General features: G+C 39.2%; 2 protein-coding genes across 2 annotated transcripts in view; one reads left to right on the top strand and one right to left on the bottom strand.

The window, feature by feature from the left end:
- The first annotated feature begins 7023 nt into the window (after positions 1-7023).
- The window catches only part of si:ch211-284k5.2 (uncharacterized), a 31680-nt gene continuing 20540 nt past the window's right edge, over positions 7024-18163 (top strand). The window contains exons 1-4 of the mRNA XM_088006632.1: positions 7024-7694; positions 9228-9308; positions 16110-16243; positions 17800-17983. Of these exons, the coding sequence (XP_087862758.1) occupies positions 7602-7694; positions 9228-9308; positions 16110-16243; positions 17800-17983 (492 nt within the window). The 5' untranslated portion in view covers positions 7024-7601. The remainder of the gene's footprint in view (positions 7695-9227; positions 9309-16109; positions 16244-17799; positions 17984-18163) is intronic.
- Positions 10800-14919, bottom strand: LOC148159526 (zinc finger MYM-type protein 1-like). Its single transcript, XM_088006633.1, has 3 exons — positions 13646-14919; positions 13372-13518; positions 10800-13270 (listed from the first exon to the last, which is right to left on the bottom strand). The coding sequence occupies exons 1-3, from the start codon at positions 13806-13808 to the stop codon at positions 11118-11120; spliced, it is 2463 nt and encodes an 820-aa protein (XP_087862759.1). The 5' UTR covers positions 13809-14919; the 3' UTR covers positions 10800-11117.

Here is an 18163-nt window from a genome sequence, read left to right as displayed (position 1 = left end):
TGAAGTATGTAACATATTTGTCTTTCCTATTAACAAGACAAGGGCCTTGCTTTCCACACATTCTTCATTTCTATACAAGGTGTCAGCATAAATATTTTTACTCCTCCATGTTGAATCTTTAAGTTCTGCTTTTAACACATTTACAACATCAGATAAACAATTATTTTTCTAAGATGATCCTGGGTGCAGCTGAGGATTTTCTAAATTTACCATAGGATCCTCACAGTAGTTTGGCAACAGTTGGCTCCTAACAAACAAAATTAAAACAAACAAAAAGCAGCTAAACTTAAGCCATTTTATAGTTGCTTCTTAGACAAAGTGACTTTTGGGTGTAGTTTCTTATTTCTTTCTGAAAACAGTTTAGGTTTTTTTCTGATGCTAATAACAATGAAAGTTTGGCCAAAATCTCTTTATCAATAGGCAAAAATATATAGTTACTATCATATCCTCGTTACTGAAAATCAATCTAAAAACATAACAAACAAAAAAAAAGACAAACAAAACAGATGCAACACCTACAGAAGTCCTGAAGAAAGCAGAATCATTTTCTTCCACGACGTCTGGCGGCTGGAGGCAAAGACCCCTGATGTCCGAAAGCTCAGTGGTCTGAAAACTATTGAGAAAAGTAAAAACCTCTCAATATTTATGGAACAAATACGAAGACCTAAAGTTTTTCAACTCAGTGTTCTTTTTTTGTTTGTTTGTTCTACAGATGATCTGTCTCATACCATGCTGTCATGACAAAGTGACAATTTTAACAAATGTAAAAAAAAAAAAAAAAAAGAAAAAAAAAGTCAATTCAAAATAACAGTGAAGGATAGCAACTGAATGTTTGGGAAATTAAAGTGAAGAATATACTTTTACAGCCTAAAATGTATGAATGATGAGTGTATGTGTTGTTTTTTGTGAGCAGTGCAAAGAGAATACCACAGTAATAATAACTAGAAAATTTCTGAAGAAATTTAAGTGGAGCCTGTCGGTTGGAACCCAGCGTTCTGATGCTACAAATTAGCATCATTCCTAAAGTAAGCTGCAATGTACTCAATAGCATGTGGGGAGTCACAAGCATGTTGAGTAACATGGACTTATGCTGTTCAGTATGTTGAAATTAGTGTACAAGTAAAAATGAGCCAAATTGCTAACATTACCCTAAATGCTGTCAGTAGCATGTGGAGAATCACTAGCATGTTGTCTCACATTGACTTACTCCATTCAGTGTACTAAGCGTGGTTAATAAATAAGAAAAATAGCTAAAAGCTTTTTTTTAGGGAAAAGGCAAATGAAGAAATATATTTTACAGGCGATAACAATAAGGAATTTATCATTTATTTATGTTTTGATTAGATTTGGTATATTTATTTTTTCATGTCGATGTTAACGTCATGAGGCTGATGACTCCATGACACTTTCAGTCTGACTCATTAGGATTTGATTAAGAACCAGCTTTTGTTCTTATCTTCTCTGATGGGGGCGGTGAAGGACCTGGATAATGGATAGGGGGGCTCTGGCCCAAAAAAGGTTGAGAAACACTGACAATATACTTATTCCTGTAATAAACAGTTTTAGATCCTTTAATACAAAGGTACAGCTTATGTCACACACTTCAGTCTCAGAATAACCCCCATTGGTTACCCCATATGGTACTGCATAAACGATATACAATATATATTTTTTTATCTGTAACCAACATGTTCACAGAAAGACACAATATGGCTAAACAGATTTGACCCATGTAACGTAAAAAAGATCTAAACAACATAATATTACTTTCCAACAACTTTCAGAACCGCTTTACTTCATAGCTGATAACTGACTGTATGTTAAGCATTCTGGCGGTAAAACACCGCAGTGAAGTTAGTTTCAAGTTGGATATTCGATATTCGAGCTCCGCGGAGTAACCGACGTTTAGCTGAAAGTTGATCCGATTTATGAACGCTACTGTCGGCTACTGTCTATCGCTCCCGGCCGCAGCGCCCGAAGGTTCACTTAGGGACTATCAACAAATTACCGAACCAAACATTCCTATCAAAGAAATGTTAATAAATGCCTTGAATTGTAACCAACTAACTAATTGTCAGTGCTAATTCATGCTTTTACATGAGCCAAAATAGCATCTATAAAATTTTAAAGTCATATACAATATTTTCAATAATTTTAATATTAAATAATATAATGTTTTCTTCAATAGCTTCCAGGTCATGTGACCTATTGACTCAAAATCACTTTGAAATAATTATCATAGTCTCTATAGATGAGGCACAGACATTTGTTTTCCATTTTTAGCCATTTTCCATTTTTTAGGAATTTTTTTCATCAAAATTGACGGTTTTTCTTCAATAGCTTCCAGGTCATGTGACCTATTGATTCAAAATCACTTTGAAATTGTTCTACTAGTCTGTATAGATGAGGCACAGTGATTTGTTTTCCATTTTAAATAATTAAATAATTTTTTTCGCCAAAATTTAGTGTTTTTCTTCAATAGCTTCCAGGTCATGTGACCTATTGACTCAAAATCACTTTGAAATAATTATAATAGTCTCTTTAGATAAGGCACAGACATTTGTTTTCCATTTTAAATAATTTTCAATTTTTTAGGAATTTTTTTTATCAAAATTGAGGGTTTTTATTCAATAGCTTCCAGGTCATGTGACCTATTGACTCAAAATCACTTTGAAATTGTTCTACTAGTCTGTATAGATGAGGCACAGACATTTATATTCGATTTGAGTCCTTTTTGTAATTTGTAGGTATTTTTATATTAGCTTATATGTCATCAATCAGTCAATCCAATTTTATTTGTACAGCACATTTCAGCAGCAAGGCATTTCAAACTGCTTTATATAATAAAAACATGAAAACACAGAGTCATGCAACATAGAATCAACAACACTTCGCCACCAGTGGGCACATAGAGCACGGTGAGCAGCACTCCTGACTCAGCGAGCCAACGGCAATTAAGCGCAGCAACGGCTGGTCAGCGAAGGCGCTCACTGTCGCTCTCATGTTTCCACAGGTAAATGTCAATTAGCGCTGCTGTTTGTGTCTCTTGTGGGGAAGGTGGGCTAGGGCGGAGTGGCGAGGTATATGTGTGGAAGTGTTTTGTTAATTATTTGACTTGTATTGTAAATATTTATTCTTTGACTCATGTGGTAAATATTTGTTTGTGAGCGAGCCAACGGCAATTAAGCGCAGCAATGGCTGGTCAGCGAAGGCACTCACTGTCGCTCTCATGTTTCCACAGCATTTGTCAAAATAAAAGAACCTGCGCAACACCACACTGATTAATTTTCAAGTGTGCAACAACCTTATCATGATGAAAGTGTTTGAGTGTTGAAGTGACTCTAGGAGTTATGCTGTCAGGGGTTTCATACCCCTTATAGGGTCACCCAATGCTAGAGGTGATGAACCAGACAAAGAGCAGCCCAAAGACCCTTTATAAAGGGTCAATCAATGGATACAGTGTACCCTCACCTGGACGCAGGTCACCAGGGCTCCACCCTGGAGCCGGGCCTGGAGTTGGTTCTCCGTGGCAAGCATCTGGTGCTTGCCAAAACACATGGAGTCTGGCCAGGCTCAGCCCAAAGTGGATTCACCTTCCCATGGGCTCACCAACTGTGGGCCAAAAGGGCTGGGTGCAATGTGGGATGTTAGAAGGCCGAGGGAGGGGACCTTGGCCATCTGACCCTGGGCAATAGACTTTTCATGGGCATCACCTCTCTGGTGGGAGCCTGAGCTGGTGTGTGAGGTTGAGAGGTTCTAACTAGAAATAGTCTCATCTCATCGCATGACCCAAGATGAGAGCCATGCGCTAATTAATGGAACATTTATAAACAATCCGATATGTAGTGAGAAAATGTAATGTTTCAGTTGTTGGCTGTGTTTCTGTGACTTTGTATTTTTGTGTTTTTATGGTGTAAAGCTCTTTGAAATTCCTTGTTGTTGAAATGTGATATATAAATAAAATTTGATTAGATTTTTGGATTTGGGTGTTTTCTGTCCGAGGCCACGTTCTGCACAACCGGGGTTCTGAAGGGATCCATTTTGGTGGCCTTGGGATCACACCTCTGCTTTTGGCAGATGATGTGGCCCTACTGGCTTCATCAGGTCATGATCTACAGCTTTACTGGAGCAGTATGCAGATGAGTGTGAAGCGGCCGGGAGGAGGATCAGTACCTCCAGATCCAAGGCCATGGTCTTGAGCTGGAAAAGGGTAGAGTGCCTTATTTGGGTCAGGGAAGATTGTCCTGACCCAAGTGGAGGAGTTTAAGCATCTTAGGATCTTGTTCACTGTTGGAGTTCATTCATTTCTGTCTCTGTTCACCACCCATGTCCGTTAACCAGTTTCAGGACCTGACCAGAACCACTCATCGTAAATGACCTTGAGAAATAATGAGATTTGGTTATATATAAAAACAAACTTTAATGCTAAAAGCTGATCAAATTCCACAAGCCATACTTATCATCCAAATGGAACTTCATGCTTATTATGTTACATTCACCGTCCAGCGTTGGGCCAAGTGAGGCAAAGATTGTAGCAAGTTTAGCTTTTTATTCATCTCTGCAATCTGTACCCTCCCTAAACGGTACTCTAATCAGTTTCAGTCTGTTTACATGTCAGCAGTCACATATAAACATGGTTATGTATGCTGCAGCATGTTAAGATGGTAAAAGAGATGGAGGAAAATACAGAATCCATAACATCAAGAATGAGGGCAAAATGGACAGGAGATCAATAGAAGGATTGGTGCAGTAAAGTGGGCGTTGTACCAGTCTGTGGTGGTGAAGAGAGCTGGATCGAAAAGCAAAGGTCTCGATTTGCCAGTCGATCTATGTCCCTACCTTCATCTATGGCATAGGCTTAAAGGTCTTGACTGAAAGAACAAAATCACAAACTAACGGCCAAAATTAGTTTTTTCCATAAGGTGTCTGGGCTCTCCCTTAGTGATAGGATGAGAAGCTCAGTCATCCAGGAGGGACTGAGAGTAGAGCTGCTGATTTTTCACTTCGAGAGGAGCCAGCTGAGGTGGGTCAGGTATCAGATTAGGATGCTTCCTTGACGCCTCCCTAGTGAGGTCTTTTGGGCACATCCCACCAGGAGGAGGCCCACAGGAAAACCCAGGACACGCTGGAGGGACGATGTTTCTCCAGCGTGGACGAGCGTTCCAGCTCCTCCAGGATTCCCCTGGAGGAGCTGGAACAAGTGGCTGGGGAGACGGAAGTCTGGGCCTCTGCTGACCCCGCAACCTGACTGCAGACAAGGGGAAGATGATTAATTGATTTTTCTTCAATAGCTTATGGGTCATAAGACCCATAAGTTAATTGGGTCTTATTAACTCAAAATCAATGTGAAATTATTCTACTAGACAGGATAGGTGGTGCAAACTCATTTTTATTCCATTTAGCCCTTTTTATTCCTTTTCAGTCGGTCACATGAAATTTAAGATATTAAACACCAATCATATTTTTTAATTTGTAAATTTAAATGATGTAAAAACGGATAAAGATCTAAAATGGGTAAAAAATGAGGGTGCCTCATCTCTAATGATTAGTAAAGCAATTTCAAAGTGGTTTTGAATCAATAGAACACATGTCTTGAAAGCTATTGCAAAAACATACTAAATTTTGACAAATGAAATTGCTAAAACATTAAAAAAAAATGTTAAAATAGGAAATAAATGACTGTGCCTCATCTATACAGGAACAATTTCACACTGGTTCTGGGTCAATAGGTCACAAGACCTGGAAGCTATTGAATTAAAATACTAAATATTGACAAAACAAATTGCTAAAAAATAAAAAAATGTTAAAATGGAAAATAAATGTCTGTGCCTCATCTATAGGGACTATTATAATTATTTCAAAGTGATATTGTGTCATTAGGTCACATGACCTGGAAGCTATTGAATAAAAACCCTCAATTTTGACCAAAAAAATTCCAATAATTAAAAATTGAGTCAAAATGGAAATCAAATGTCTGAGGCTCATCTAAAGAGACTAGAATAATTATTTCAAAGTGATTTTGAGTCAATAGGTCACATGACCTAGAAGCTATTGAAGAAAAACACTCAATTTTGGCGAAAAAAATTCCTCAAAAATGGAAAATGGCTAAAAATGGAAATCAAATGTCTGTGCCTCATCTAAAGAGACTAGTATAATTATTTTAAAGTAATTTTGAGTCAATACCTCACATGACCTGGAAGCTATTGAAGAAAAACACTCAATTTTGGCGAAAACAAATTCTTTAAAAATTGAAAATTATTTAAAATGGAAAACAAATCACTGTGCCTCATCTATACAGACTAGTAGAACAATTTCAAAGTGATTTTGAATCAATAGGTCACATGACCTGGAAGCTATTGAAGAAAAACCATCAATTTTGATGAAAAAAATTAATAAAAAATGGAAAATAGCTCAAAATGGAAAACAAATGTCTGTGCCTCATCTAAAGAGACTAGTATAATTATTTCAAAGTGATTTTGAATCAATAGGTCACATGACCTGGAAACTATTGATGAAATTTTGATGGAAAAAATTCCTAAAAAATTGAAAATTATTTAAAATGGAAAACAAATGTCTGTGCCTCATCTATACAGACCAGTAGAACAATTTCAAAGTGATTTTGAATCAATAGGTCACATGTCCTGGAAGCTATTGAAGAAAAACCATCAATTTTGATGAAAAAAATTCCTAAAAAATGGAAAATGGCTAAAAATGGAAAACAAATGTCTGTGCCTCATCTATAGGGACTATTAGAATTATTTCAAAGTGATTTTGAGTCATTAGGTCACATGACCTAGAAGCTATTGAAGAAAAACACTCAATTTAGACGAATAAAATTCCTAAAAAATGGAAAATGGCTAAAAATGGAAATCAAATGTCTGTGCCTCATCTAAAGAGACTAGTATAATTATTTCAAAGTAATTTTGAGTCAATAGGTCACATGACCTGGAAGCTATTGAAGAAAAACATTGAATTTAGACGAATAAAATTCCTAAAAAATGGAAAATGGCTAAAAATGGAAATCAAATGTCTGTGCCTCATCTAAAGAGACTAGTATAATTATTTCAAAGTGATTCTGAGTCATTAGGTCAAATGACCTGGAAGCTATTGAAGAAAACATTATATTATTTAATATTAAAATTATTGAAAATATTGTATATGACTTTAAAATTTTATAGATGCTATTTTGGCTCATGTAAAAGCATGAATTAGCACTGACAATTAGTTAGTTGGTTACAATTCAAGGCATTTATTAACATTTCTTTGACAGGAATGTTTGGTTCGGTAATTTGTTGATAGTCCCTAAGTGAACCTTCGGGCGCTGCGGCCGGGAGCGATAGAGAACCGCTGGCCGAGAGTAGCGTTCATAAATCGGATCAACCTTGAGCTAAACGCCGCTTACTCCGCGGAGCTCGAATATCAAATATCCAACTTGAAACTAACTTCACTGCGGTTGCTAAGGCAGGCCCCAACTAATAACTAACTGATCTGGTGGCACGGGAAGGGGTATGGAGGGGTTGAATAACGTCTCTAGGCAACAATGTGTTAACACACAACCAGTACAGACAGTTCCAACGATGAAAGATTAAAGTGATATCGACATGTACAAGTGCTACCAGCCCTTTAATCCTGTCGCCAGTCGTTTCCTGCAGCAGAAATGGGAATTCAGACGCTATTCAACTCACCTCCACAAAGTAAGTTGATGGGGAAAGGCTGTAGCAATGATGACTGATTACTTTTTTATATAAAGTGTTTCTTTAATAATGTGTCTGTTGTGTTCCTCTATTTCTTTATTACTGGGGATTTGGTCCTCCAGTTCCGTCTCACTTTCCTCTTGTGTCTAGTGTCCTCCATGACCGTTATACATAGCACGTTGTCTATTTCTTCTTGAACCCTTTGACTATTTCTTCCACTGGGAACCTTTATAATCTACGGAGCCCCCTGGGGGACATGGAGGGGACATGGAGAATTTTTTTTTCTTTTGCGTTTCCTCACAATAAGCAACTGTATACAAAATAGACCGGCAAATATTGCTGGTCAAATATTTGTGTATACAGTCACAAATGTCAATTTCAAATTTCAAATATATACACATTTAAAGAGCCTCTGTGAAAATGTGTTTCTATAACTCTCGGCGCAAAAACTGATTGAAAATCGATTAATTCACTGCATGTTTATGTCTGTTTGTGCAAGGTTGCGATGGAACTACACGTGCCCTTTAGACCATTCAGACTACCAACACAAAAAAGACACAATCAAATCTGTACAATATGGCTTTAGTACACAGTGAAAGTAACTCAGAAATAATCCAAATAGTTTGGATGTGGTTTTTCTTTCTTTCCTTCTTACGGAAGTTTGTTTACATCTACAAATTCAGAGTTTGTAAGATCAGAACCACAAGAAGAATTTTTTGTGTTTCAGTCTGTGATGTGAAACTATGGAACAGGAATTAAAACAACATCCAAATATTAAATAATTCAAACTTTTGTTTGGAAAGGAAATAGTTTGCACTAAATATGAGAAACTGTCTTGATGTATTATGTTGTTGTTATAACAGAGCATTTTGAGCATCAATATTGCCATTATTTTTGTAGTTAGAGCTATTATTAGCATATCATTGTGTTGTGTGAATGTATTGTATTAAGCAGGAATCTGAAAGTAGAATAAAGGTATACTGATACAATACTTATAAACATGATGTTCCTGGAGAAAGGCTGGGTTTTAATAAGTTTATACTTCTATCCACTCCTTTGACTCTTTATTGCATTGCTGTAATTTTATTGTAACTTGGCGCATTCAATAAAATATGGACAGACAGACAGAACAACAGGCAGATAAATGTTATTTTTAAGCCTCTTCATCTGGGACCTGAGTCTGAATTTCGTACCACAAACAAGCAAATGCGAGCTGGTATGACAATTAGAAATTCTTGAAACCTTGAATCCCCCATATAGATAAATTTAAAGTCAATTACTGTACATAAATTTCAGTAGTCTGGAACTGTCTGTCTGGAAACCCAACCAACTACATAGGATTTGCAGCGACCATTCTTCCAAACCTAGCACATAGAGACAGTGGACAGTGGACTGCATCCATCATTAACTTTGCAACAATTTCTCCTGTAGTAATAGTGGGAAGGAAAACTCTCCTTTAACAGGAAGAAACACGGTGGAGAAAAACCCCTACAAACCAAACCAATTCAGTTTTCTTTGGTTCTACCTGCACAGGTGCAATTTGCCCACCCTGTAGTGGACACCAGGAGAGTGCTCACATCAGCAAATTCCCAATATAAAATGAAGAGATTGCAGGTCAGTAAGCACACATACACACACACACACACACACACACACACACACACACACACACACACAGATGCAACAAGTCATAAAGCTAACTATATGCAACAGTTTCCTGACCAAGTATAGATCCAGTATCCTACAAATCATTTAGAAAGAAAAGGCAAAGCAAATTACGTAGGCAGACAGACAGATGGATAGATCAGTGTTTCCCAACACTGGTCCTCAAGGCACACTGACCTGCATGTTTTAGATGTTCCCCTGCTTCAGCACACGATTTCAATTGATGGCTGATTAACAGGGTTTTGCTGAATTGCAATCATCTGAATGGGCTGTGTTGAAGCAGGGGAACATCTAAAACATGCAGGTCAGTGTGCCTTGAGGACCAGGGTTGGGAAACACAGAGAGAAAGTGAGAGAGAGAGAGAGAGAGAGGGAGGGGGGGGGGCAAATATTGACAAATGTAGGTTTGCATGTGGACAGACCAAGGAAACTGAGTGCTGTAAGCAAAACCAGTTTCTGCAAAGTCTTTAGTCTAAGGCAGTGGTCCCCAACCTGTTTATTACCGCGGACTGGTCAAGACTTGGAAATCTTGCTGCGGCCCGGGGGAGGGGGGTGGTGAGAACCGTCAGATAAGGTTTCTGCCTTATCTGGTGTTCCCGCTAAATTCTGAATATACCCAATTTGGGTTGTCTTGGCCCGATTATCGCAGCCTGTGGGGTTTTCCCTGCCTGACTGGGAACGAGAACACAACCTGTTGAATGTGACAGGTAGCCACTCAGAAAGCGCGGTGACGTAGGAACAGAGGGGAATCCCAAACAGCTGAAATATCGCGCAACTGAGAGTCCGGTGGATATCGGAGATGATATGTGGAAATGTTTACTATATGTAAAGGTCATTATTATATATGTTTATTATTATATATGTTTATTCAGTTAAAAATGTGAACTATGAATAAACATAGTCACCTCCAAATCATAGTGCAGCAAATAGAGCGGCTGCTCCCGTCGTCTTTTATCCACCACCTTTAATTTTTGTTACATCTTTTATCTCTTAAAATGAGTCCACAAACTATCACTATTGTTTCTACACAGTCATCCTGTTTGGTCATTCTAAATTCCCGTTTGCTAAGTTTGGAGTTTTACTGGATTATCCTCTTGAATCGGGATGTTCGTGAGTGGAATCGGTTCGTGTGGTGTGTTGCTTCTGCCTTGTGGCTGGAGACACGAACCGATTGAACCTGTTGTACTTTTATCATCCCTGTGGTCACAGAGGTTGGAGAATCGGCCAAAAATTCTTAAATCTTGCCGTCTAAACCAGACTTAAGGCTCACAAGCTCTACTCATCTCCTCTCGACCCAGTGGCGGAGCTAGACTTTTATTTCTGGGGGGGCAAAGGGGGGGCCAGGGCTATCTGTAAGGGGTCCACTGACTATGACAATGACAATACAGTAAGAGTACTTTCATTCACATACTATATATAAATAAAGACTCATGAAATGAGATTTGCTCATGTAATTTGCAGTTTATTATCAATGCATGCCACACAAAGCATAAGTGGACATTAACCTCTAAATGACACCATTGTAACAAGACAAGACTTACAATGAGAATGCAGTGTCACACAGTTCACAATTACAATATCTCAAAAAAGAAGGTTGTATGTTATGGAAACTGTTATTTAATAGATGCTACATGTGCATTTTATTTTCGAACTTAATGCAGCTATGACCAAATGTACTGACTCCTAAACTATCATTGGTACAAGTACCAGTCGGTGAAGACCTAAATCATGAAGAGAAACACAAGACTACTTCATGCACTCATAAAAGTAAAATCCTTCGGTTGTTGTGAGATGAAGCAAAATATGTTACAAAGTCATCCATGTTGAGGCCCCGTGCCCTCCTTGACTCTATGCTAAGTGTTCCAATGTGACTTAGCCTGGCATCAGCCATTGTTGTCCTTAGGTAACTTTTAATTAATTTTAAAGCAGAAAAGCTTCTCTCACAAGAAGCAGTACTAACTGGACTAACTACTGCAATCTTGCAAAGTCTGAATAATTCATGTAAAACCTCTTTATAAGGTTCAAGAAACAGAATAAAATCAAGCAAAGTAGAAGGTGTGCCTAAATCACTCTTTATTCTCTGATCAAGCAAACGCTTTATTTGGTGCACTTCATGTTTCAGGTCATCTAAATCTGACTCAAAGATATGTCCAAAAGCAATCAGAGGCTCCTCATTCAAGAAAGTTGCACTTTTGGGGTTTAGGGACTGCACTCCTTGCATGATCTCACAATTTTTCTTTGAAAAACGCCTCTTTAACTCCACTATGAGACAGTCAAGCACCTGATTAAAGAGTGGTCTGGGGAAGCCCTCGTCATCACATTTTCTCTGTCCTATAGTGCTCATTACAAGTGAGTCAAGAAATTTTGAACTTAATCTTGGATTTCTTCTGTCAATTTTTACACTGATTTTGCTCTTCTCAGCAAGTTCCTCAACCTCTTTCCATAGTTCATCAAAGTACTTTTCATTTCTGTAGTCCTGGAAAGTGTCTATAAGAGCACCTACTAGATCTACAGCTCTTGCTAGGTCAAGAGTGCTGGACTGAAGCATGTCGGAAAGACATTTGGCATCACCAAGCACTTTACAAAAGGTAACCAAAAGACCTAAAAATTGGATATCTATTTGAAGAAGCAGACCCCTTGCCTCCACTGTTCTTTCGCCGTTTCTTTCAAGTGCAATATCCTGCAACAATCTCAGAACCGCTGGAAGTCTGTCTCTCATGGTACGGCATGCCGTATACCTGCAGGCCCACCTCGTATCTGAAAGTGCCTGGAGCTCCCTGGGTTGTTCTGCTGGATACAACTCTTTCTGTACGTCAAGCCACCTCAGATGAACATAAGAGCCAGACACAAAGTTATGAAGCTGCTGTAGAAGTGCAAAAAAGTCAACGACCTCAGGGACTGCTTTGGTAGCATCAACAAGGACTAAATTCAAGCAATGTGCGTTACAATGAACATAAAATGCAAATCTGGCATTGCTCTGAATTCTGGCAGATACACCAGAATGCTTCCCACTCATGACGGATGCACCGTCATAACCCTGTCCCACTAGGTTATTTCTGTAGTCCAGACCATGTTTCTCAAGACAGCTAATGATCATTGCACTAAGACCTGCTGCATTAAGGCTTTCAGCTGCCTGGAAACATAGGAAGCTTTCGTGGATGACACCATTGTAATAATATCGTACAACCAAAGACATTTGTTCCTTTTTTTGCAAGTCTTTTGTTTCATCTGCAATAACACTGAACACTTCACATTCCTTCACTTCTTTTATGATTTCAATCTGTACCATCTCTGCTAAGCCCTGAAGAATTTCATTTTGGATTTGATGACTTGTGTATTTTGCATTGGCACATCCTCTAAGCTTTTTTTCAATTAACTGATCATGCTTTGCTATTTCATCCAATATAGCCAAAAAGTTTCCCTTATTTCTAGAGTCCCCAGACTCTCGATGACCCCTTTGAGCAATATTTTGTGTTGCAGTCAAAAGAAGAACATCGGCTATTGTTTTAATATAATAACGGTTTTCTTCCACCACTTTTTTCCGGTTTGTGTTTATAGAATTTAGCATGGTTGTATTTCCCTCATTAGCCCTTTTATATTGACTCCATGCATACATTGCATTTACATGGTGCTCTAACTTTGAGTGAAGCTTAAATCCAGACTCCTTGGACAATGCCTTTTTCCAATTACTGAAGCCGGAATGCGAAGCAAAGACACTATCTGGTGCATTAGGCAAAGAAAAATGCCTACAGGCAAAGCAGTAGGAGGAGTCTTTAATAACAGAATATTCTAACCAAGAATAGTCTTTGTACCAGGAGCTGTGAAAAGTTCTCTTTCTTGTTCCATGCTGAGTTCTGGGGAAGTTTGTCAAACTTGGCTGAACAGGGCCCTGTTCTTTTGACTTTGAAATATCTGGAATACAAACACAATGGTCATGTACACATAATTTACATGATCATTATGTCATGTAAATTGTGCAGCTACTAAGCAGGTCTTAGTGTAAGAAAAATTACCACTGGGTCCTTTTGGAAAAGCAAAAGGAGTGCTGGACACTGCTGAGAAGAGATTAGTGGTATCTCCTGCAATTGCCCCTTCTGGCTCATCATCATCCTGGTCAGGCGCAGAGCTTTCTGTGTTTTCAGACTCCTCCTTTGATGGAACTACGTTGTAAAAACAGTACATTAACATAATTGAACCAACAATTAAAGAAACACATTAGCAGAAGCCAGCAAGTAAAAATGACCTAAAACGGGGCAGGAATTTGACTGTTTCTGTAGATACTCTGACCTGGTGATGGTGGATTGGTGTTTGCCAGACTTTCTTTCTCGTGACTGTTCTCAGGACATGAGCTACCAGGACTGCTGATGTCAGAGCTGAACCCTGTTTGATCTGTGCCTGATTTGCTTCTTTTTATAAAGAAGCTGTCTATCCTGCCTCCCTGTCTTTTCATTCTCAACTGACCCTAGGAAAAAAAACAAGCCAGTCATGTTATGCCAAGTATCACTTCCTATTACTTAGTGTTAATAGATCCCCACTTCCAGTGTGTAGGTCAGGGGAAACAGACTGTGGCTGTATGTTGAGCATTCAAACTTCTCAGCTACTGGACCGACTAACCTGTTTTTGTTCATGATCATTATCGACTTTATTTATAAAGCGCTTTAACAGCAGCCAGAGCTGAAATAAAGTGCTAAACATCAGCGATGAGATAAAAGAAAACATAAAAGAAAATGACAAAGCTAAACACATATGAATTGAAATAAATTAAACATTTCATGGAAAACATAATAAAGCAAAAAGAGTAACAGATTAAATTGTCCCAAGTTCATGCCCTTTCCTAGGGGAAACGGAACCTCTGACAAAGTGTTGCCGTTTCATAGAAATTTTTTAGAAAAGAATCAGTAAAAATAGCAAATGTCAGTGGGGAACTTGTGAGGAGTTTTTTCACTCATTTTATAGTACAAGCTGGCTCCATTAGCATTACCTTTCACAGGTAAGAAAGAAAGAACACAATTTTATGAACAGAATTTCTTGACTTTGTGGCCAAACGACAGCTTCTGAGCCAATAAATATTTCCCATGTAATTATATTGGCCAAAAGTAACTACTCTGATTGTTATTTTCTTAGTATAGCTAACATTTTTCATTCTGTATAGTTTTATTTAATGCGAGAGCTAATAAGAAATCGCTGTTAGAAAGGAAGAGCATTACAGACCAGAGGATTTTGGCAGGTCATATAATCAGGAATGTCGTGATCCATTCTGTCTGATAACACGTGCACCACGTTGGATACTTTTCTTTTACTTCCCGTATTTATCCTCACCGACATTGTTAAGGCAGACGTGAGTGGTAAACACACTGAAACACGTCAGCATCTTTACAATACTTTTTGCTTCTGCGTGCATTACGAGTCTGACTGGCAGACGTGACGTATCATAGCAACTGGCCGACTCGCTCACTAAGTCGGCGTCTACATATGTCTATAGCTGTAGCATTGTTAGCTTGATGCTCGCAACTTATAGTAGTAACTCAACTACCAGAAACTGTTTCTTGGCTGAGCACAAAATGTTTTTAACGGGTTTTTTTTATTGGTAGTAGTAAACCATTGTAAAACTTACCTTTGAAGTCAGATTATCCGTCTTGGAGTCAAATCGACTGTATTCCTCTTAGCTGTACAATATTTCTCTATCGTCTCTTCGCGGTTCTCCTCTTCTTCTGTTGGATCAACTCTGTTGTGTCCAAATGGTGTATCACAATAAACGTAAATGGTGCATATCGCCCCCTGCTGCTTTTGAGCAGTCACAACAGTCACAAGTGTCACAACCCATTGTGGTACATAGTGCTACCTACTGTGAAGGAATGACTGGGTGTCGTGACATGTCGATCATTTGGGGGGGCCGCTGGGGGGGCCAATCAGATGGCTGGGGGGGCACTGGCCCCCCCGGCCCCCCCTCTAGCTCCGCCTATGTCTCGACCACTGCCCAAACGCGCTCTGACTCTGGTTGCTATGGTAACGTTTACATATCCCTTCAAAATAAGATACAGATGCGACACAAAAACGAACATTTTACTTTCGTGAAAATTTTAACTTATTTTAACTTGACTAACGGGAGCCCTGAGCTTCTTTCTCTGCAACGAGACGGTCCCGTCTGGGAGTGATGAGAGACAATGACAGCCGAAGTGTTGCTTATATCCACAGCCTGCTTGGTCTCTACGTGGCGAAGCAGTTTGAAGCGCAGAGCGGGCTTGTAATGTGGGACTCACCTACCGGTCCGGGATAAATCCATTCTCCTGTCTCTTCTCTGGGCCTTTTCCCCTTTGCAAAGAAACTTTCCAAAGACATCTGATCCGTTTCTTACTCATTTTGCTGCTTGTGGGCTCATTGTTGGCGCGCAAGTAACCGAGAGAATCCGGTTAAAGGATTTTCAAAATAAAAGATCCTTCAGACTCAAATAATACATAAAACGGAAATATTTAATTATTTCTTGCGCGGCCCGGTACCAATTGGTCCACGGACCGGGGGTTGGGGACCACTGGTCTAAGGTTTTACTGTAGGTTATTTTCAGTGCAGTTGGCCATTTCTTCTAATAGCTTAAAATAATTTGATAGGTTTTCCTCCTCTTTCTACATCACAAATAACTCTCCAAATTGTGGAGTTTACATCAGTGTATGGACTGTAAAGACACTGTCTGAAAATATAAAAATTGGTTTTAATATGTTTCCATGTTAAATTTCTGGTTTTTAACTTGGTGAAGGATGAACGACTGTCTGCTGCCAGGAGAGACAATCGTCTTTTGGTTTCCAGGATGAAAAACAATCGTCTTCTGGCTTCCAGGATGGCCAACATCAAAGGCACAGTGGACCACAGGAATGAATACCGACGTAAAAGGTTAAACTTTTTGGTTTTTAAAAGAAACAAATTTATGAGTCACCTTTATGTTTTGAGTCACTTGACAATTGGTGTCATGAAAGGCTTTGCTATTCTTCAATTTTTTCATTCTTAACTAAAATATTTTTTTACACAAGCACATCTAATATGTTAAGTGGAAATTGATATCAATGTAGCTACATTATATTGCCAAAAGTATTTGCTCACTTGCCTTGACTCACATATGAGTTTAAGTGACATCCCATTCCTGATCCTTAGGGTTCAATATGACGTTGGTCCACCTTTTGCTGCTAGAACAGCTTCCACGACCTTGTGAAGGCTGTCCACAAGGTTTAGGAGTTTTTATGGGGATATTTACCATTCTACCAGAAGCGTATAATGAGGTCACATACTGATGTTGGACGAGAAGGACTGGCTCTCAGTCTCTGCTCTAATTCACCCCACAAAGATGTTCTATCAGATTGAGGTCAGGACTCTTTGCAGGCCAGTCAAGTTTATCCACACCAGACTCTCCATCCATGTTTTTATGGACCTTGATTTGTGCTCTGTGCTCTGGTGCACAGTCATGTTGGAAGAAGGGGCAAGCCCATGTCCCATGAATAATTACCCCACACTACAATCCCCCCTCCACCAAACTTTATACATGGCACAATACAGTCAGACAAGTACAGTTCTCCTGGCAACCACCAAACCCAGACTTGACCATCAGATTTCCAGGAGAAAAGCAATTCGCCACTCCAGAAAACGCGCCTTCACTGCTCTAGAGTCCAGTGGCGGCGTTCTTTACACCACTGTATCCGACACTTTGTATTGCACTTGGTGATGTTTGGCGTGGATGCAGTTGCTCCACCACGGAAGCCCATTCTATGAAGCTCTCTGTGGTCTGTTCCTGAGCTAATCTGAAGGCCACATGAAGTTTGGAGGTCTGTAGTGATTGATTCTGCAGAAAGTTACCGACCTCATCGCAGTATGTGCTTCAGCATTCGCTGACCCCTCCCCGTCAGTTTACATGGCCTACCACTTCATGGCTGAAGTGGTAGCCAAACACCAAACAGTGTTTCCCAAACACTTCCATTTTCTTATAATACAGCTGACATTTGACTGTGGAATATTTAGGAATGAGGAAATTTCACAACTGGATTTGCTGCACAGGTGGCGTCCTAGCACAGTTCCACAGAGAAATTCACTGAGCTCCAGAGAGCAACCCGTTCTATCACAAATGTTTATAAAAAACAGTCTGCATGCCTATCTGCTTCATTTTATACACTTAGGGCCATGAAAGTGATTGGAACACCTGATTTTGATCATTTAGATGGCTGGGCAAATACTTTTGGCGAGATAGTGTATAATATGAATGGCTGAACATGTAAAAAGTCCACTGATGGGCTATGTAGAATCCAGAACAGGTTAATGATTGACCGTAAGTGAAATCTCTTCATAACCTTCGATACATAACCTGATGCTTTTTTCTTTAGGTTAGTTTTTTTGGGGGACATCTTGGACAACAAATAGGAAACCAAATAACAATTTTGTTGAACTTTTTTCTGTATCCTCAGTTTGAATGCTGGCAAAAGGAAGCAGGATCTTATGGTCATCAGTGAGGGAAATCAGGCCATGTACCAACGACTCTTATCCCGCAAGTCTGTATACTCCCGGGAGCATTGGTTGGGTGACTGGGAGAAGACGGAACGTTTACTCAAACACATGTCCCGGTACCCCAAGGAACAAGCAGCTAAACAGGTGAGACCACACTATCATCATGTCTGAAAGTTTTACTGAGAAACAAAGAATTCTTAAAGGGATCCATGATTAGTTGTAATAATAGACTTCATTTCAGAAATATTTAGGTTGTTTAGTTTTACTGAATTCTCATAAAATATTGTCACTTGAATGTTGCCATGTTGGTCACGCTGCAATGCA

The sequence above is a fragment of the Poecilia mexicana genome, unplaced genomic scaffold (assembly GCF_051168715.1).
Source record: "Poecilia mexicana isolate PSO_F unplaced genomic scaffold, ASM5116871v1 scaffold_6, whole genome shotgun sequence".
Lineage (NCBI taxonomy): Eukaryota > Metazoa > Chordata > Actinopteri > Cyprinodontiformes > Poeciliidae > Poecilia > Poecilia mexicana.
This window is presented reverse-complemented; position numbering and strand designations above follow the sequence as displayed.